Source organism: Eurosta solidaginis, chromosome 5, assembly GCF_040869045.1.
Source record: "Eurosta solidaginis isolate ZX-2024a chromosome 5, ASM4086904v1, whole genome shotgun sequence".
Lineage (NCBI taxonomy): Eukaryota > Metazoa > Arthropoda > Insecta > Diptera > Tephritidae > Eurosta > Eurosta solidaginis.
Genome location: NC_090323.1, coordinates 31,692,617 through 31,714,439, shown reverse-complemented (window position 1 = coordinate 31,714,439; position 21,823 = coordinate 31,692,617). Strand labels below are relative to the sequence as shown.

The following is a 21,823-nucleotide window of genomic DNA, read 5'->3' as shown; positions in this document are numbered from 1 at the left end:
ATACAGACAAAAGTGTGACCATTTTATGTATCTCTTCCGAAATGGTCAAACCGTTGATTTCCTTAAATAAATACAAACAAAACCTTTCCTAAATATTTTTTTAAATAGAAAGATCAAACTTTTTAAAGTAAAAATACCGGAGTACGCCGCCGCCGATAAAAGGATCGGCGTAAACCTCTAATCCACATATACTTACGTAGTTGCTAACTAATTCTAATCTCTTATTTAAATAATTATATGGGACTGCATTTATTACAGTTTATATAATGTTATTTAATTTTATTTTCTGCTTATCATTTTTGATTTATAACTCATTAGTTTAACAAGAATTGACAAATTGTTATATTATTAAAAAAAAAAATAATATTTTATAAAATCATAGTACCATACAATCACTGGAGTCAACATACATGCCACGTATAGGGGCTTTCTTAATGGTAGTACCAGCGTCACCATCATTATCGGTATCGTCGCTTGTGCTGCAAAGTTTTTTCAATAAATAACCAATTTGTATTTGACAAAAGCGTTTGGTGCCTTTAGCCATAGTTGACATTGATTTGATCTTAAATTTTAAAATATATATGATAGTAAAATGTATATATTTATTTTTTTCATGCTAACCACTTACGACATTAAATGATGTGATTCTGTATCAAATAGTTGAAAAGGTTTTGCCTCCTGTCAAGTGCTTCATCAATACCGGATTCATCCCCTTCATCCTCAGTAGTGAATAGGGTGTCTGTACTTTGTTCGTTCATGTCATACAAGTCGTCAAAAGAAATGCAAATGTTATGCAAAACGCATACGCTGACTACTATGTTAGTTATCATCTTAAGGTCAGTTTGCTCTGTAAACATTAAAAGCCTCCGAAATCTGCCTTTCAACAAACCAAATTCGTTTTCAACTACCATTCGTGTAGATGAAAGTATTTCGTTGAACTTTCTTTGCGCATCATTTAAATTTCCATAGTCTTTGAACGGTGATACTATCCACTTGTTCGAAGGATACGTGGAATCTCCTATGATGAAATGCGAGTTGGGAAACATTTCCTCATAATGACTTTCTGCGTCTTCAAAGAGTTTGGATCGTCTTAGTACCCTATAATCGTGAAGCGATCCTGGTTCACCACAGGTAATATCAATAAATTTTTTGTTACAATCGACTACGGCTTGAACCACTATGCTGTATGCCTTCTTCCTATTAAAGTACATTTCCTTACAATTCTTTGGTCCCTTAATGGCAATGTGTGTGCAATCGATTGCCCCAATTTGTAACCATCAATGAATGAGGCTGGTAAGGAAGACCTTGGATTTCCCTCGTACTCCAATTGAGGTATTGGAAAAATCCTAGGTACATCGCTACCTAGTGGGGAAAGTCATAAAAACTAAGTATAATTGTTGGTAGCGAACAGAAAAGCCGATTGGGACCCATTTATCAAGGCTAGGCTTCAGTGGCTGGGGAGGTTCTTGGCTAATCGATAAGCTATCCCCACTACTACATTTTATTATAGAGTCCCTAAAAAAAAAATTACATAAATTGACCCAAACTGAAAAAAAAACCAAAACGTTACGTTAAACTTGAACAAACTAACTCTAGGAACTCGATGCTTGTAGGTCTCAACAAAGCTGGAATAAATCTAAATCAAGGTGGAAGCTGATTTAGTGGCTCACAACCCACCCATCCATGGTTTCCATTGGCCAGAAAAAATTTAGCTGAAAACCCCTAACAGTAATTCACATCATATATTTCTTAGCTTACCATTGCCCGAGGAAACCGTAGTAATCACAACTACTCACACATGATTATTTTCCCGAAAAGAACAAAAAACAACAATTTCATCTCATTCTTAATTAATGACAAAACTTCATATGTATATTATAAAAATAAATTTTTCTTTACAACTAAATGTTCCATTTCTAGCGTTTCTTCTTACTTTTAAAAGTGGATAATTACTATTTATTCATAAGCTGAACTTACATTTTATCTAAAGCTCGCCAAAAGAAAACTTAGTGCAATTAAAAAAAATTCTTATATGTCGCAAACAAAAAAAAAAATATTTTCCTATTCCGACCCGGCCTAATATTTCATTATATTAACAATTCTGGCTTTTGCATTTGTTTCTCGCATGGACAAAAAAAATAAAATTAATAATCTATATCATCTTCGGACATGCAGCAATATGCCTACGCGAATATCGTATAATTGGGTACCGAAACAAAAAAATTGCATGCGACATAAATCGCGATTTTTACATGTTAAGCAGCAGAATGTTAAGTTGACAAAAAAAATTTTATATAGGTTTTATTGAGGCTGACATTTAAACCGTGATATGGGATTTCCACAACTCGCAAAACTGCAAGTTCTCTCGTTTACGAGTTAAATGTCAACTCAGTAAAAATCATAAGAAATCAATACTAAAGATAAAGCAAAGAGAGCACTTACCGATCTACAGCAACTCGTTGAAAGGCCTTTCGTGAGGTCGTTGCAGACAAGGTACAGCTGCTACAAACTTGATTAGTTGGATGGTATGATTTTTTTTATGTTGTCATTACCCTAGTTCGTTAGCATAATCGTATGATAACATTTTAGGCTAACCTAGGTTTGTGTGTCACCAGTTATGATACATAGTATGTATCTATTAAAAAATCTCCCGCGTCTCTGGTTCTTTTGTTGTAGTTTTATATGACTGTTTTTTCTCTCACGATAATTTTTACCGAATGTATGTTTGTACGTATATACATAAAACCCAAAGAAAAAAATTAACTCGATTTATAGGAATTAATTTATTAATATATATTCATATACATACATCTATACACATATATATAGGTACATATTTATATGTATAGAGATATATATATATAGATATGGATTTTTATCGAAAAATTTAAACCTTACAAACGTTCACATATATACGTACACACATATGTATCCAACTAATAAAATTTTGTATACCTTTTTTCTTTTCTTTTCTTTTAATTTTAGTTGCACTAATCTTCCTTATTTGTGTACTTTTAGTTTTATTACTTCAAAACTTATTAATTATAAATTCAAAATTCTCTTTGTTTTTTCACAAATTTGGGCATTTGTTTCCATTTTTTTTTTTTTTTAAAATACATTTATATGTATATAAATATATACATAATACATATATATGTATATATATTTTTTTCCGTTTTTTTTTTTTTGGCTTGTTTTTTTTTTTTTTTTTTTTTTTTTTGAAAAATATATGCAAACGTTCTTTTATTTTTAATTATAGTGGCTTAAAAAAATTTCTTTAAAGTTGTACAATTTCACATTTCATCGGCACTTGTATTTGCATATACATACAAAGGTATGTATATATGTATTAGAAAAGTCCGCTTTTAAAATTTTTACGCTTATTAGCGACAAGAGATCTTTACTGTAGCGAACTTATAATTATAATCTTTTCATAGATTTTTCTTTTCAATTGTTTTAATTTATATAACTATATATATTTTATATATATATATATACAAGAAAGAAATTTTATAACACTTCACCACCACAAAACAATGCACAAAATCACTTTGTATGCCACGACGTTCGCTGGTTAAAGATGATTGATGACTGGCGCATATAGATTGCGATTTGGAGTTGGAAGCACGCTTCAGTGTGGGAGAGAAAATTTTATGCCCTTCGTTCTTCTTTCCTATCGGTTTCAATATTATTCTCCGTAACTCGGTTTAATGGTAAGACATCTGGTCAGGTCCGTGGCTCGAAAAGAAAGGAAGTCTTAAATTTTTGGAAGGACGGGATAGACCTCTAAATGATCAGCTGTTATTGGAATAAGTTGGTAAAACAGTTTGCTGTCATATGCAAGTACTACCAAGTTGTACTTTTACCGCATAAAATCGCATGTGAGAATACAAATGGCAGCTTATCGTCTTGGCGACAACAAGAATTTTAAAGTTTTGGCATTGTGCGTTTGGAAATAAAAATAAGTTGTAAAAGGTGAAGGGATGGCTTATGAGGCCTGCTACAAAACCGGATAACCTCCTATCTATGATTCAGAAGGTTAGTCGGAATTTTGGAAAAGTTATGGCCGTATGTCCTTCGCGTGAAAAGTGCCAAGGGGACGTCCCTGCAAATCTTCAAGCTTATAATAATGATTTCCCAACTTTTGTGATACTCGGGCTTTTAAAAACTTTGGGCTGAACTTTGCATTGATGTTTTTCGAGAAATCGCTCTGAACAAAATTACGTCGAAATACTTCTTGCCCTGGTAGAAAAGATACAGGCTTTGCACGTAGATTATATTGTTTAACATTTCTTTCGTATGCTTTTTTCATGCTTGCTTGTATATCATTTCTCAGAAGCGTCGTTTTATCATCTCGAGTTATCGGAAAGTGGGGTTCTTCCAGCGTACCTAAAGCTCGTAATAAACCAAACTGAGATGCGTGCGTTACCATGTGAAATCCAAATAATGTTTCATAGGGAGTGCGGTGTGTTGCTTCATGAATAGAGTTGCGAAGAGCACAGGAAATGCTACTTAGGTGTTCGTCCCACATTTTGTGGTCGTTCTTAATGTATGCACGTATTCCCGCAACCAACGAACGATTGACGCGTTCGGATGCATTGCTTTGGGGAGAATACAATGCGGTGTAAATATGATTTATTCCGTACGAGGTTAAAAATGCATTAAAATCATTGGATTTAAATTGAACCCCATTATCACTTATTACACATTCAGGTACACCGAAGGAATGAAATATTTCCTTTTGCAGAAATTCTTGGATCGCCACTGATGTAAACTTCTTTAGGGGACACAACCAATGAAATTTGCTGAAATGGTCTACCACTATAAACAGTCCAATATATCCTTTCTTACTACGGGGATAGGGGCCTAAGATATCAACATAAAGTCGTTGGAATGGTCGAACAGAAACAGATTGATTGCCCATAGGAGGTCTCAAGGTTTTATTAGGAGCTTTTGTTTGTTTACAGATTTCACAATTTCGAATGTACTCTCGCACCTGTGCAACCAATCCTGGCCAAAAAAAATGTCTCCGAATACGCTCGATGGTCTTGCTCATACCACCATGTGCTGCTATCACACAGTCATGGGCTCGTTTAATGACATCCTCTCGCAATCTTTCAGGTACCCACAGCTTCCATGATTGTTCTTCTTGGGTAGGGTCACCTGAACTATGTTCGGTTCGGATATATACGAATTTGTCCAGCACGCGGAGGTCGGGCAGATTATCTTTCTCAGTTTTGATTGTATCTTTCAGTTTTTCATAGTCATTGTCAGAGAAAGCAGGCGAATCTAAATCAATTTCCGGGCCAACAAATTCAACAGCAGCAACTTCCGCATCTACTGGAATTCGCGACAATGCATCTGGTACTACATTTTCTTTACCCTTCCGGTGAGAAATGTGGAATTTGTAACCTTGCAGCTTTAACGCCCATCGAGCTAACCGGCCACTTAAATTTGGTTGACGCATTAGCCAAACCAAACTAGAGTGGTCTGTTATAACTTCGAACTCTTGCAACTCAAGATAACATCGAAACTTTTCAATAGCAGTTATTGCTGCAAGACACTCTCTTTCGGTCACACTGTAGTTCCTTTGCGCGGAATTCAGCTTCTTGGACATATATGCGATAGGTTTTTCCAAATCGTCGTCTGTCTTCTGAATCAATACTGCTCCAACACCAAAATCGCTGGCATCACAATGCAAGTAAAATTTTTTTGCAAAATCTGGGTTCTGTAAAATTGGGGCCGAGGTTAAAAGAGTCTTTAATTTCTCGAATGCCGCTTGTGCTGCAGGAGTCCAGGCAAACTTCTTTTTTGTTGACAGCGTCTCTGTTATGGGAAAAGTAACTTCTGCGAAATTTTCAATGAACCTCCGGTACCATCCACAGATTCCTAAAAAACCTCTTACTTGCTTTAAGTTGCGTGGAACTGGCCATGACAATATCGATTCTATTTTGGAAGGATCTGTCGAGATTCCTCCGCTACCGATCACGTACCCTAGGTAATTTATTTTTGTTACACAAAACTGACTTTTGCTTATATTTAACGTGAGATTGGCTTTGTTAAATTGTTCGGCTATTCGTATTAATACGGATAGGTGGGACTCAAAAGTATCCGACACAATACAAAGGTCGTCCAAGTATCCAAAAACGCAATGACGTAGCTCAGGAGGTATTATTTCGTCCATGAGTCTACACATTGTTGAGGGAGCATTACATAGGCCGAACGGCATTACGACAAATTGGTATAACGGCCGCCCAGGGACTGTAAATGCCGTCATTGGTTTCGACTTATCGTCTAACTCAATTTGCCAATAAGCGTCTTTCAAATCTAATTTTGTAATTATATTAGCTTTGGGTAACCTGGCGAAAATGCCCTCGATACTAGGCAAGGGATAGGCATCCTTTTTTGTTACCTCATTCAACTTGCGTGCATCAAGGCATAAACGTACTTTACCTGGCTTCACTACCAGTCGCATTGGAGAGCTCCAAGGACTCTCTGATGGTTCAATTACCCCAAGATCTAGCATACGATCAATCTCCTTAAACATTAACTGTTCTACATTTGGGCTTACGGGGTAGTACCTTTGTTTAATTGGCCTCGCGTCTCCTACCTCAATGCTGTGTTTAATTAAGCCCGTTCTTCCTAAGCCTACTTTTTCAAAATTCGGGAACATTGCTCTTATAACATTCAGCTGTTGTTTTTGTACCACAGTTAAAGGATAATTGATGTTTTCCTCACCAGGGTCAACCATAGGTATACTATGAGTACTACTTTTGGAAAAATCTAACGAGTTAATTACAGGGTTGATGTCTACAGAAGATATCAGCCCAGGAGCCAACTCGAATTCTTTCCAGAAATCCACACCTAATATCAAACGTGAGGTTATTGTTGGAATTACGAAAAATTGTATGCGTTTCGTGACGCCTTGATATTGCACCAGTACATTTAAGCAACCGGTTATTTGGTGAGATTTCCCGTCAGCAGTTTTAGCGCTGGTTTTAATAGGCCGAAAATCTTTATACTTAGCAAAATTTTCTTGAGCTAATGTGGAACCTATGCAAGAGATGTTCGCGCCGGTATCCAGTAACCCTAATTCTTCATAACCTAGAAATATAATTTTTGCGTAGAATCTTCCATCGGAGTTATTTGCGAACACTGATGAAAGAAAGCGTTGACGAGCCGGTTTTACCTCTTTGAAGTATGCTCTAAGTCTTTCCGTATTTCGCTTTAACCTATTAGTTGAATTTTCCCCAAAGATTCTCTTTTTCACTGCCATGTAGTTGCGCAATCGCTCATGGTACGGAACCAAATGGCGTGGAACGGTTTCATGCGCTGGTGGTAAATCACTTTCAGAGAATTTTGGTAAGGGAACACGGGTGTTATGGTCATGTGTTGGTGTATTTTCATAGGAATTTATTTCGGGTGCACTCGCTTGTTCCGAGATGCACCCCTCTGGAAGTTTTCCATACGCCGTGGTGTACATACACTGCACTGGGGCTTATACGTTTCCGGCTCACCACATCCATAACAAAATATGGTGCGTGTTGAAAGACAGTCCTGCCAATGGTGACCTTCCTCTTGACAGTTCCAACATTTGGATGGTAAAATTTGGTGCACGGCAGCTACGTTTCCTTTAGTTTCCTCTTCTGCCATCTCCTCCACGAACGGATCATCATCTATCGCGGAGATATTACGCCGCGCTGATACCGGCGGAGAATTTCGGGATGGCTGAGATCGTCGATAATTTTCATCTGCCAAGAGATTTTCTCTCATTTGACAAAGTTTTCTCAAATGTGCAATAGATCGAACGTTAATATAAAGCAATTCGTGACGTATTTCTGGTTTAAGGTTTCTAATTAAAATCTCTATAAATTCTTCCTCGTCAATAGGTATAGACAGGCGATCACACATAACACAAATGGCGTCGTAAAATGGCTCGAAAGACTCGCCTGGCTTTTGTTTGCGACTACGTATTTGCTCTCTGATATCAAAGTTAGAGCGATAATTTTTAAACTGATATTTAAGCGCAGCACAGAAACCTTGCCATTCTACAACTTCTGTTTGCTTGTGGTATCGCCAATACCAATCGCGCGCTCTTCCGTAAAGGAGCATATGTATATTTTTGCAAAGCAAGGAAAAATCGTTATTTAAATGGCTTTGAGTAAGTGCTCTAACTCTATAGATGAATTCATCGACAGTGAATCCATCTGTCGAACCATCATACTTGACATTCCAATTCTGGATAATGGTTATGGTCTTATCTGGTCGAAAATTTGGAAAAGTTTGACTATTAAGGTTTAACTCATTGGCTGACCTCTGTTGAGAACTAGCCGTATGCCTAAAGTCATAATTTTGGGCTGAATTTAAATTTAGTTGGGAAAGCAGTCGTGCAACACTTTCTTCAACGATTTGTGATACTCTGCCATAATCAATGGATGTAGGTGAAGGTGGCTGTTGGCTACCCGCTTGGCGACTCGAATCTTGCTCGCTCACGTCGATCAAAGGCATAGATGCATTATGAGGCGAGGGCTGAAGGGTACGGTTGACTGTACTCATATCCCTAAACGAAGATGAAAGATTCTTTCTGGAGTTTGTTTTGCTTCTCGTTACGGGTCTACGCCCGATACCGCGACGTTGGTTTTGATTTTGTTGGCGGTTTGCAAAACTACCAGTTTGTTTTGTGATGCTGATTGGCACACAATCCTTAATATGACACAGTCTCCTACAACAAGGACATTCGTGTTCTTCCTTTAACCAGGTATCGATGCATACTTTGTGAAATACGTGATTGCATAATGTGATTAGGCAATCTTGTGTAGTCTGCATTACTTGCTGACAAATTGCGCAGGGACAATCCTCTGAAACTGCCGACAATTGCGGAATATTTTCCGAACTGCGTACAAGTGGCATTGTGACTCGTTAAAATTAAAAAAAAACTTGTACCACTAAAATATAATAACTTGTTAAATAGTTTCCTTCTTTCAGTTTGTAATAAACGTTTCCTCGTAAGGGACTTATGGTAAAAAAAAAATGTGATGTTTTACAACAGGCTTTGTTGAGATAGGAAAATATAAAAGGGCTATTGGTAACTAACTCAGAAACAACCGCTATTAAAAATTGTTAAGCAAAAGCTTGGTAATCGGACAGAGCTTAGCTTGGTAAACCAATAAGGTCTGCAAATCCAAATTTCCAAGTGAAATGAAACGAAAATTACCTATCCAAATTGGTCAGATAAAAGTATCCATCCTTTCAACAGAAGAACTTAATTAAAATAAAAGCGAAATATTTGATTCAGCGGTAGACATCAATGGAATCCGAGCCGATAATGCCTAAGATCCAGCCGAAGAATTTTAAAATTTAAAAGGACTATAAATACTGCAGTTGAATCCGGAAAAATGAACTCTAACCTCCAAGCTAATCCCAATTAGAAGGAAAGCGGACAAGCATCTCGGATCTACGCCAAGAGCTTGTAAATCCTGCACTCCTACTTAAATGAAATGTCGACTGGAAGAAAACACTTAACTATTGCTTGAAATTTATGTATCGGAATTCGGAACAAAACAAGAAATTGCCAAGTTTAAATCTTTTCAAATATGTTTAATAACTTAATCAAAAGTTACATGTACAATAAACCTGCTTTGCCCCACGTTGGGCGCCAAAAATGTAACCATCAATGAATGAGGCTGGTAAGGAAGACCTTGGATTTCCCTCGTACTCCAATTGAGGTATTGGAAAAATCCTAGGTACATCGCTACCTAGTGGGGAAAGTCATAAAAACTAAGTATAATTGTTGGTAGCGAACAGAAAAGCCGATTGGGACCCATTTATCAAGGCTAGGCTTCAGTGGCTGGGGAGGTTCTTGGCTAATCGATAAGCTATCCCCACTACTACATTTTATTATAGAGTCCCTAAAAAAAAAATTACATAAATTGACCCAAACTGAAAAAAAAACCAAAACGTTACGTTAAACTTGAACAAACTAACTCTAGGAACTCGATGCTTGTAGGTCTCAACAAAGCTGGAATAAATCTAAATCAAGGTGGAAGCTGATTTAGTGGCTCACAACCCACCCATCCATGGTTTCCATTGGCCAGAAAAAATTTAGCTGAAAACCCCTAACAGTAATTCACATCATATATTTCTTAGCTTACCATTGCCCGAGGAAACCGTAGTAATCACAACTACTCACACATGATTATTTTCCCGAAAAGAACAAAAAACAACAATTTCATCTCATTCTTAATTAATGACAAAACTTCATATGTATATTATAAAAATAAATTTTTCTTTACAACTAAATGTTCCATTTCTAGCGTTTCTTCTTACTTTTAAAAGTGGATAATTACTATTTATTCATAAGCTGAACTTACATTTTATCTAAAGCTCGCCAAAAGAAAACTTAGTGCAATTAAAAAAAATTCTTATATGTCGCAAACAAAAAAAAAAATATTTTCCTATTCCGACCCGGCCTAATATTTCATTATATTAACAATTCTGGCTTTTGCATTTGTTTCTCGCATGGACAAAAAAAATAAAATTAATAATCTATATCATCTTCGGACATGCAGCAATATGCCTACGCGAATATCGTATATTTGGGTACCGAAACAAAAAAATTGCATGCGACATAAATCGCGATTTTTACATGTTAAGCAGCAGAATGTTAAGTTGACAAAAAAAATTTTATATAGGTTTTATTGAGGCTGACATTTAAACCGTGATATGGGATTTCCACAACTCGCAAAACTGCAAGTTCTCTCGTTTACGAGTTAAATGTCAACTCAGTAAAAATCATAAGAAATCAATACTAAAGATAAAGCAAAGAGAGCACTTACCGATCTACAGCAACTCGTTGAAAGGCCTTTCGTGAGGTCGTTGCAGACAAGGTACAGCTGCTACAAACTTGATTAGTTGGATGGTATGATTTTTTTTATGTTGTCATTACCCTAGTTCGTTAGCATAATCGTATGATAACATTTTAGGCTAACCTAGGTTTGTGTGTCACCAGTTATGATACATAGTATGTATCTATTAAAAAATCTCCCGCGTCTCTGGTTCTTTTGTTGTAGTTTTATATGACTGTTTTTTCTCTCACGATAATTTTTACCGAATGTATGTTTGTACGTATATACATAAAACCCAAAGAAAAAAATTAACTCGATTTATAGGAATTAATTTATTAATATATATTCATATACATACATCTATACACATATATATAGGTACATATTTATATGTATAGAGATATATATATATAGATATGGATTTTTATCGAAAAATTTAAACCTTACAAACGTTCACATATATACGTACACACATATGTATCCAACTAATAAAATTTTGTATACCTTTTTTCTTTTCTTTTCTTTTAATTTTAGTTGCACTAATCTTCCTTATTTGTGTACTTTTAGTTTTATTACTTCAAAACTTATTAATTATAAATTCAAAATTCTCTTTGTTTTTTCACAAATTTGGGCATTTGTTTCCATTTTTTTTTTTTTTTTAAAATACATTTATATGTATATAAATATATACATAATACATATATATGTATATATATTTTTTTCCGTTTTTTTTTTTTTGGCTTGTTTTTTTTTTTTTTTTTTTTTTTTTTTGAAAAATATATGCAAACGTTCTTTTATTTTTAATTATAGTGGCTTAAAAAAATTTCTTTAAAGTTGTACAATTTCACATTTCATCGGCACTTGTATTTGCATATACATACAAAGGTATGTATATATGTATTAGAAAAGTCCGCTTTTAAAATTTTTACGCTTATTAGCGACAAGAGATCTTTACTGTAGCGAACTTATAATTATAATCTTTTCATAGATTTTTCTTTTCAATTGTTTTAATTTATATAACTATATATATTTTATATATATATATATACAAGAAAGAAATTTTATAACACTTCACCACCACAAAACAATGCACAAAATCACTTTGTATGCCACGACGTTCGCTGGTTAAAGATGATTGATGACTGGCGCATATAGATTGCGATTTGGAGTTGGAAGCACGCTTCAGTGTGGGAGAGAAAATTTTATGCCCTTCGTTCTTCTTTCCTATCGGTTTCAATATTATTCTCCGTAACTCGGTTTAATGGTAAGACATCTGGTCAGGTCCGTGGCTCGAAAAGAAAGGAAGTCTTAAATTTTTGGAAGGACGGGATAGACCTCTAAATGATCAGCTGTTATTGGAATAAGTTGGTAAAACAGTTTGCTGTCATATGCAAGTACTACCAAGTTGTACTTTTACCGCATAAAATCGCATGTGAGAATACAAATGGCAGCTTATCGTCTTGGCGACAACAAGAATTTTAAAGTTTTGGCATTGTGCGTTTGGAAATAAAAATAAGTTGTAAAAGGTGAAGGGATGGCTTATGAGGCCTGCTACAAATTACACCCGGAATACGTTTCTTTTCACGAAATTGTTCTGCATTTTCATGCAAATAAGCCCCTTGTGGCCACTTTATGTGTTCATCGGCTATGGACACCAAAAAAGTAGCAACTCGCTGCACTACTGACCATGCTGCCGAATGAGCCACCCCAAACAAATTACCTAGTTGTCTGAAGGTCACTGTGTTGCTCACGTACCAAATATACATATATACAGACTTTTTGGCCGTAACTGGTGGCCTTCCACCGCTAGATGGATCAGGGGCATAATTAGAATATCTCACTAAAAGGAAAAATAATTCAAGTGATTTAGTATTTACAAACTTATATGAATAATTTATTGGATATTACTAATAAGGTATTCCACAATTTCACGTTTCAGTCTCATGTGCATTTTAAAATCTTTCTAAGTCGCTTCGAAATTTTCGCACTTTACATGATCTTCGTTTTCGGTGTCAGAGTCCTCAGAGGAGCTGGAACCTGCGAAAACAGCATCCAAGATTTCGTCGACAACTTCTTCCTGCCTACGGGCACGCAATTCACTCTGGTTATCCAAGAGAAGAAATTCAATCTGAAAGATTACTACACCTTATTTCTTTCTAATTTCTTTAATTAATTAGTAATTTACCAAATAGTTTTCCGGAGCACTCATTTTGCTTTTCTTTTATTAGTATTTTGCTTATTTATTGCCAGTAAGTTTTCAAAAACGTTGTATTGCAAATTTCACGAGTTTTGCAACGAAAATATAAAAAAAGGCGCCAAGATAGGTGCTCAAAACACAACAAATATTATAATTTACAAAAATGTTTTAATTTTCGTGCTTAAACAAAGAAAACGTCAATAATAAACAACAGATGATTTTGACGGCTGAAATGTTACCAGTGTTGTTAAATGCATGCAGGGAAATTTTAACCGAGTTTGGCGTTCTTTTCGCACTCGCTTAGAATAGAACGCGGCTACTGCATTAGATAATTTTTGTGTGTGCATATCTAATATATATTATAAATGGGAAAGTTTGGATGTTAAGATGTTTGGATGTTTGGATGTTTAGATGTTTGGATGTTTGGATGTTTGGATGTTTGGATGTTTGTCCAGACGTTTGTCTTTGTGACTCAATCACGCAAGAACGGCTGGACCGATTTGGATGAAATTTTGCACACATATAGCCAATAGTCTAGAAGGATCTACTAACTATATATTTTTGAAAAGGGGCGTGGTCCCCGCCCCCTAGGAACAGTTATAATTTAATTATTATATTTTTTCGTCTTTGCGACTGAATCACGCCAGAATGGCTACACGGATTTTGATGAAATTTGGGACACAGACAGTAGTCTACCAGCGAAATTTTTTTCGAACATGGAAAGAGGGGTGGGGGTCCCACGACCCCTTCGAGAAATTATTTTTCAATAATTTTTACACATTATAACTTTACGTATACTGGCCTTCACCAATATCACAGACTCAAGGGGTCAAATAAGTCGAGGGCTTACAAAGTAAGCAGTGACACCCTCCGCCCGCCCACCCCCCCTTTATCTCTCCCTCTGCTGTAAAATCTATAAATTGTTATAACTCAAAATAAATTTTCTCCTAAATCAATAGTTTTTGGTATCTGGTACATACAGAACGAGATCTAGACAATTTTGGAGGAACGATCAGTGGTCCTCTCCTCTACTCCCGCCATCCGCCCTCCATCAATTGTTTTTATTAGCACGCTTTTATTAGCTTTACCTGTATGTTTCTATGTAACTTTTTATTCGCTCCAATGCGCCTGCTGCCTTATTAACATGGTTTTATAATTAGCTTCACCTTATTTGTAATCCCGTAAGGGTCATATCGAGACCCTCCGGGATCATTTCTGGATGGTTTTCGGGATCGGTCCGGGATTACGCCGGGGTAATTTCGGGACTTTTTCGGGACTATTTCGGGATCATTTTGGGACCCTTCCGGGATCATTTCTGTATAGTTTTCGGGATCCGTCCGGGATCCCGTCGGGGTTATTTTGGGACATTTTCGGGACTATTCCGGAATCATTTCGGGACTATTTCGCGATCATTTGGGGACCCTTCCGGGATCATTTCTGGATGGTTTTCGGGATCCGTCCGGGATCATTTGCGTACCTTCGAGAGATAAATTCTTGATGGTTTCCGGGATCATTACGGGACTTTTTCGGGGTCAGTTTGGGTCCTTTCCGTAATCATTCCTGGATGGTTTTAGGGATCCATCCGGGATCCCGTCGGCGTCATTTTGGGACTTTTGCGGGATCATTTGGGGTCTCTTCCGGCATCATTTCTGGATGTTTTACGGGATCCGTCCGGGATCCCGTCGGCGTCATTTTGGGACTTTTGCGGGATCATTTGCGGTCTCTTCCGGCATCATTTCTGGATGGTTTACGGGATCCGTCCGGGATCCTGTCGGGGTCATTTTGGGACTTTTGCGGGATCATTTGGGGTCTCTTCCGGCATCATTTCTGGATGGTTTACGGGATCCGTCCGGGATCCTGTCGGGGTCATTTTGGGACTTTTGCGGGATCATTTGGGGTCTCTTCCGGCATCATTTCTGGATGGTTTATGGGATCCGTCCGGGATCCCGTCGGCGTCATTTTGGGACTTTTGCGGGATCATTTGGGGTCTCTTCCGGCATCATTTCTGGATGGTTTACGGGATCCGTCCGGGATCCTGTCGGGGTCATTTTGGGTCTTTTGCGGGATCATTTGGGGTCTCTTCCGGCATCATTTCTGGATGGTTTACGGGCTACGTCCGGGACCCTGTCGGGGTAATTTTGGGACTTTAGCGGGATCATTTGGGGTCTCCTCCGGCATCATTTCTGGATCGTTTACGGGATCTGTCCGGGATCCTGTCGGGGTCATTTTGGGACTTTTGCGGGATCAGTTGGGGTCTCTTCCAGCATCATTTCTGGATGGTTTTCGGGATCCGTCCGGGATCCTGTCGGGGTCATTTTGAGACTTTTGCGGGATCATTTGGGGTCTCCTCCGGCATCATTTCTGGATGGTTTACGGGATCCGTCCGGGATCCTGTCGGGGTCATTTTGGGATTTTTGCGGGATCATTTGGGGTCTCTTCCGGCATCATTTCTGGATGGTTTACGGGATCCGTCCGGGACCCTGTCGGGGTCATTTTGGGACTTTAGCGGGATCATTTGGGGTCTCCTCCGGTATCATTTCTGGATGGTTTACGGGATCCGTCCGGGATCCTGTCGGGGTTATTTTGGGACTTTTGCGGGATCATTTGGGGTCTCTCCCGGCATCATTTCTGGATGGTTTTCGGGATCCGTCCGGGATCCTGTCGGGGTCATTTTGGGACTTTTGCGGGATCATTTGGGGTCTCTTCCGACATCATTTCTGGATGGTTTACGGGATCCGTCCGGGATCCTGTCGGGGTCATTTTGGGACTTTTGCGGGATAACTTGGGGTCTCTTCCGGCATCATTTCTGGATGGTTTACGGGATCCGTCCGGGACCCTGTCGGGGTCATTTTGGGTCTTTAGCGGGATCATTTGGGGTCTCCTCCGGCATCATTTCTGGATGGTTTTCGGGATCCGTCCGGGATCCCGTCGATGTCATTTCGGGACTATTTCGGCATCATTTGGGGTACCTTCCGGTATCAATTCTAGATGGTTTTCGGGATCCGTCCGGGATCCCGTCGGAGTCATTTCGGAATTTTTTCTCGACTAATACAGGATCATTTGGGGACCTTATCGGCATCATTTCTGGATGGTTTTCGGAATCCGTCCGCGATCCCGTCAGGGCCATTTCGGGACTATTTCGGTATAATTTGGGGTACCTGCCGGCATCATTTCTGGATGGTTTTCGGTATCCGTCCGGGATCCCGTCGGTGTCATTTCGGGTCCATTTGGGGTCCATTCCGGCATCATTTCTGGATGGTTTTCGGGATCCGTCTGGGATCCTATCGGGGTCATTTTGGGACTTTTGCGGGATCATTTGGGGTCTCTTCCGGCATCATTTCTGGATGGTTTTCGGGATCCGTCCGGGATCCTGTGGGGTCATTTTGGGACTTTTGCGGGATCATTTGGGGTCTCTTCCGGCATCATTTCTGGATGGTTTACAGGATACGTCCGGGATCCTGTCGGGGTCATTTTGAGACTTTTGCGGGATCATTTGGGGTCTCTTCCGGCATCATTTCTGTATGGTTTTCGGGATCCGTCCGGGATCCTGTCGGGGTCATTTTGGGACTTTTGCGGGTTCATTTGGGGTCTCTTCCGGCATCATTTCTGGATGGTTTACGGGATCCGTCCGGGATCCTGTCGGGGTCATTTTGGGCCTTTTGCGGGATCATTTGGGTTCTCTTCCGGCATCATTTCTGGATGGTTTACGGGATCCGTCCGGGATCCTGTCGGGGTCATTTTGGGACTTTTGCGGGATAATTTGGGGTCTCTCCCGGCATCATTTCTGGATGGTTTTCGGGATCCGTCCGGGATCCTGTCGGGGTCATTTTGGGACTTTTGCGGGATCATTTGGGGTCTCTTCCGGCATCATTTCTGGATGGTTTACGAGTCCGTCCGGGATCCTGTCGGGGTTATTTTGGGACTTTTGCGAGATCATTTGGGGTCTCTTCCGGCATCATTTCTGGATGGTTTACGGGATCCGTCCGGGACCCTGTCGGGGTCATTTTGGGACTTTAGCGGGATCATTTGGGGTCTCCTCCGGGATCATTTGGGGTACCTAGATGGATAGTTTTCGGGATTCGTCCGGGATCCCGTCTGGGTCATTTCAGGACTTTGTCGGGATCATTTGGGGTATCTTCCGGCCACTTTTCTATATGGTTTTCGGTATCCGTCCGGGATACCGTCAGGGTAATTTCGGGACTATTTGGGATAACTTGGGAACCTTTCCGGCATCATTTCTGGATAGTTTCCGGGATCCTTCGGGGATCCCGTCAGGGTCATTTCGGAACCCGCGAGTAATGCGGGATCATTTGGGGACCCTTTCGCCATCATTTCCGGATGGTTTTCGTGATCCGTCCGGGATACCGTCAGGGTAATTTCGGGACTATTTTGTGATAACTTGGGAACCTTTCCGGCATCATTTCTGGATAATTTCCGGGATCCGTCGGGAATCCCGTCAGGATCATTTCGGAACTATGTATAAGGGGATCATTTCATTTTTCATCTTTCTTTAAGGGGATCATTTCACCTTCCAGCATCATTTCTGTATACTTTTGGGGATCCGTCCGGGATCCCGACGTGGTCATTTCTGGCCTATTTCGGGATCATTTTGGGGTATCAACCGGCATCATTTCTGGATGGTCCGGGATCCCATCGGGGGAATTTCGGGAATTTTTCGGGATCATTTGGGGTCCCTTCCGGCATCATTTCTGGATCGTTTTCGGGATCCGTCCGAGATCCCGTCGGGTTTATTTTTTTACTTTTTCGGGAAAATGTCAGGGAGTTTCGAGACTGTTCTTGGATCATTTGGGGATCCTTCAGGGATAATTTCTGGATGGTTTTCGGGATCCCGTCGGGGTAATTTCGGAACTTTTTCACGACTATTTCGGGATCAGTTGCCCTTAAAGATCATTTCTGGGTGGTTTTCGGGATCCGTCCGGGATCCCGTCAGGGTTATTTCGCGCCTTTTCGGGACTATTTCGGGATCATTTTGGGACCCTTCCGGGATAATTTCTCTATGATTTTCGGGATCTGTTCGGGATCCCTTCGTAGTTTTTTCGCGACTTTATCTGGGATAAATTGCGGACCCTTTAGAGATCAATTCTGGATGGTTTTCGGTATCGGTCTGGGATCCCCTCAAGGTCATTTCGGGACTTTTTCGGGACTATTTCGGAATCATTTTGGGACCCCTCCGGCATAATTTCTGGGTGATTTTCGGGATCTGTCCGGGATCCCGAGAGAGTTTTTTCGGGACTTTTTCCGGACTATTTCTGGATTATTTGGGGACGTTTCAGAGCTCAGTTCTGGATGATTTTCGGGATCTGTCCGGGATCCCGTCAGAGTTATTTCGGGGTAATTTTGGGACCCTTCCAGGATAATTTCTTCATGATTTTCGAGATGGGTCTGAGTTTTTCGTGACTTTCGGGACTATTTCGGGATCATTTGCGGAACCTTCAGAGATCAATTCTGGATGGTTTGTGGACTTTTCCGGGATCATTTGGGGATCCCTCCAGAGTCATTTCTGGATGGTTTTCGGGATCCCGTCAGGGTCATTTCGGGCCTTTTTCGTGACTACTATTTCGGAATCATTTTGGGACTCCTCCGGGATAATTTCCGGGCGATTTTCGGGATTTGTCCGGGATCCCGTCAGAGTTTTTTCGGGACTTTTTCGGACTATATCGGGATCATTTGCGGACCGTTCAGGAATCAAATCTGGATGGTTTTCGGGATCCGTCCGGAATCCCGTCAGGGTCATTTCGGGACTTTTCTTGACTACTTCGGGATTATTTTGGGACCCTTCCGGCATCATTTCTGGATAGTTTTCGAGATTTGTCCAGGATCCCGTCGGCATCATTTCGTGACTATTTGGTGTCATTTAGGGACACTTCCGGGATCATTTTAGGTCTCTTCGAAACCGGTAATTCAGCACACATGGCCGTGGATTTACGGCAAATTATTCGTAATTAAAATTCGGTATGTTTTATCTTTAATATATCACAGCTTTTTCGTTCTATTTTTAAATGAATCCTGTAACGAACTATTACAACTATAATTAAAATTTATGTAATATTTTAACCAACTAAATACCCGAAAAAGCAACACTGCTTTCATTTAAAAACTTCTTTTTGGTTTTAGCTAATTGTAGTTTCACTCCTTTGTTCTATGAGTAGCAATTCTTTCACCCCTGTCATATCAATTAATTTAACTTAGAAACAAAATGTATTTTTTTTAATTCGAAAAAAGTGTATTGTACTATTCATGTAAGCGTGCCCATCAGCAGTTAGTTCTTTTTTTTACTGTATTAAAAAATAAAATACATTGACAGAAAAAATTTTTAAACAGACAACTTGATAAGCAGGCTAACGTGAATAGCACATATATTTTATTTTCTCCTTGCGGACGGGGCCGCGGGTAAAGGCTAGTACATGTATATATGATGAATTTCATATCAAATCCAATATGCGTTGAACCCGACCCCCTCAGAATTTGATGAAATTTTGCATGGGGTAACATCTTACCCACCCAAACACAACCTCATTTTTAGAAATTGCATTTTCGAAAAATTGTGGGCGTGGCAAGGTATCGAAATATCCGAAAATATTAGAAAAATTACGATAATAGGTACCTTTAAAGTGTGATAACTACGGAATGACTTTACCGATTTCAAAGATATTCATACCATTAGAAAGGTATTGAAATAAGCTTTCAAAAAAATACACTGTAAAAATTTTTAGTACACTGAAAAATTTTTTTTTTTTTAATATAATTTAAAACTGAAAAAACACTTCAAAGATCAAGCGATTTTGAAAAATAAAATTTTATTTTAGAAAGGTCTATTTAATATATATAACATATCTGAAAACTAAAATCGGGTTTTTTTTTTTTTAATTTTTTTAAGTAAATGCATCTCTTGGTTACTTTCTCATATTTGGATATCACGCGTAAATTAATCAACCAATTTGAAAATTTTTTATACCGTTAGAAAGGTATTAAAATCACCTTTGAAAACATATACTGTAAAGATTCTATATTACACTGAAAAAAAATTTTAATGTTTTCCTACATTTTTTTTCAAACTGGGAAAACACTTCAAAGACCAAGCGATTTAAAAAAAATTTTTTTTGGAAAGGTCGATTTAATATAAAAACTAGAATGGTGTTTTTTTCTTTTAAAAAAATTTATAAGTAAAACCGTCTCTTGTTAACTTTTTTTTTATTTTGCTATTATTGTGTGACAAAAATGGTACCTAGCTATACTTTGGAAGTTATACAGATACAGATACTATAACTAAGTATTCTAATAGATTCGAACAAGAATTGTATTATCAAATTTTTCAGACACGCACAATAAATAGACATACACTTGATAAAGTTAATTTTTTATTTTTATTTATTTAGATTTAATATACAACTTTGCGCAGCTCATACTGCTGACTTTCGGAATATTTGCTTACTTACTAGTTTGTTCAGGTAAACTACGCCTGTCCATGCTAGAGCGTTTGACGTCCGAAAACTTTGTTTTATTTTTATACTCAGCTGAGCAGAGCTCACAGAGTATATTAAGTTTGATTGGATAACGGTTGGTTGTACATATATAAAGGAATCGAAATAGATATAGACTTGCATATATCAAAATAATCAGGATCGAAAAAAAATTTGATTGAGCCATGTCCGTCCGTCCGTTAACACGATAACTTGAGTAAATTTTGAGGTATCTTGATGAAATTTGGTATGTAGGTTCCTGAGCACTCATCTCAGATTGCTATTTAAAATGAACGATATCGGACTATAACCACGCCCACTTTTTCGATATCGAAAATTTCGAAAAACCGAAAAAGTGCGATAATTCATTACAAAAGACAGATAAAGCGACGAAACTTGGTAGGTGAGTTGAACTTATGACGCAGAATAGAAAATTAGTAAAAATTTGGACAATGGCCTTGGCACCGCCCACTTTTAAAAGAAGGTAATTTAAAATTTTGCAAGCTGTAATTTGGCAGTCGTTGAAGATATCATGATGAAATTTGGCAGGAACATTACTCCTATTACTATATGTACGTTTAATAAAAATTAGCAAAATCGGAGAAGGACCACGCCCACTTTTAAAAAAAAATTTTTTTTAAAGTAAAATTTTAACAAAAAATTTAATATCTTTACAGTATATAAGTAAATTATGTCAACATTCAACTCCAGTAATGATGTGGTGTAACAAAATACAAAAATAAAAGAAAATTTCAAAATGGGCGTGGCTCCGCCCTTTTTCATTTAATTTGTCTAGGATACTTTTAACGCCATAAGTCGAATAAAAATTAACCAATCCTTTTAAAATTTGGTAGGGGCATAGATTTTATGACGTTAACTGTTTTCTGTGAAAATGGGCGGAATCGGTTAATGCCACGCGCAGTTTTTATACACAGTCGTTCGTCTGTCCTTCCGCATGGCCGTTAACACGATAACTTCAGCAAAAATCGACATATCTTTAATGAACTTAGTTCACGTGCTTACTTGAACTCACTTTATCTTGGTATGAAAAATGAACGAAATCAGACTATGACCACGCCCACTTTTTCGATATCGAAAATTACGAAAAATGAAAAAAATGCCATAATTCTATGCCAAATACGAAAAAAGGGATGAAACATGAGAAGGTAATTGGATTGTTTTATTGACGCGAAATATAACTTCAGAAAAAACTTTATAAAATGGTTGTGACACCTACCATATTAAGTAGAAGAAAATGAAAAAGTTCTGCAGGGCGAAATAAAAAAACCCTTAAAATCTTG

The 21,823-nt window shown here is 38.3% G+C and overlaps 1 protein-coding gene and 2 long non-coding RNA genes across 3 annotated transcripts in view; 1 reads left to right on the top strand and 2 right to left on the bottom strand.

The window, feature by feature from the left end:
• LOC137251721 (uncharacterized) overlaps positions 1-21,823 on the top strand; it is a 109,593-nt gene that overhangs the window by 6,343 nt on the left and 81,427 nt on the right. The window lies entirely within an intron of this gene.
• On the bottom strand, positions 255-1,265 carry LOC137252721 (putative nuclease HARBI1; the record flags this gene model as incomplete). Its single annotated transcript, XM_067788779.1, has 2 exons — positions 255-562; positions 629-1,265. A coding segment is annotated over one exon (633 nt), but the record flags the coding sequence as incomplete, so codon positions are not given.
• Positions 12,465-13,218, bottom strand: LOC137251720 (uncharacterized). The gene is made up of 3 exons (XR_010953320.1): positions 13,030-13,218; positions 12,753-12,972; positions 12,465-12,684 (listed from the first exon to the last, which is right to left on the bottom strand). It is a non-coding gene; the product is annotated as an uncharacterized lncRNA (long non-coding RNA).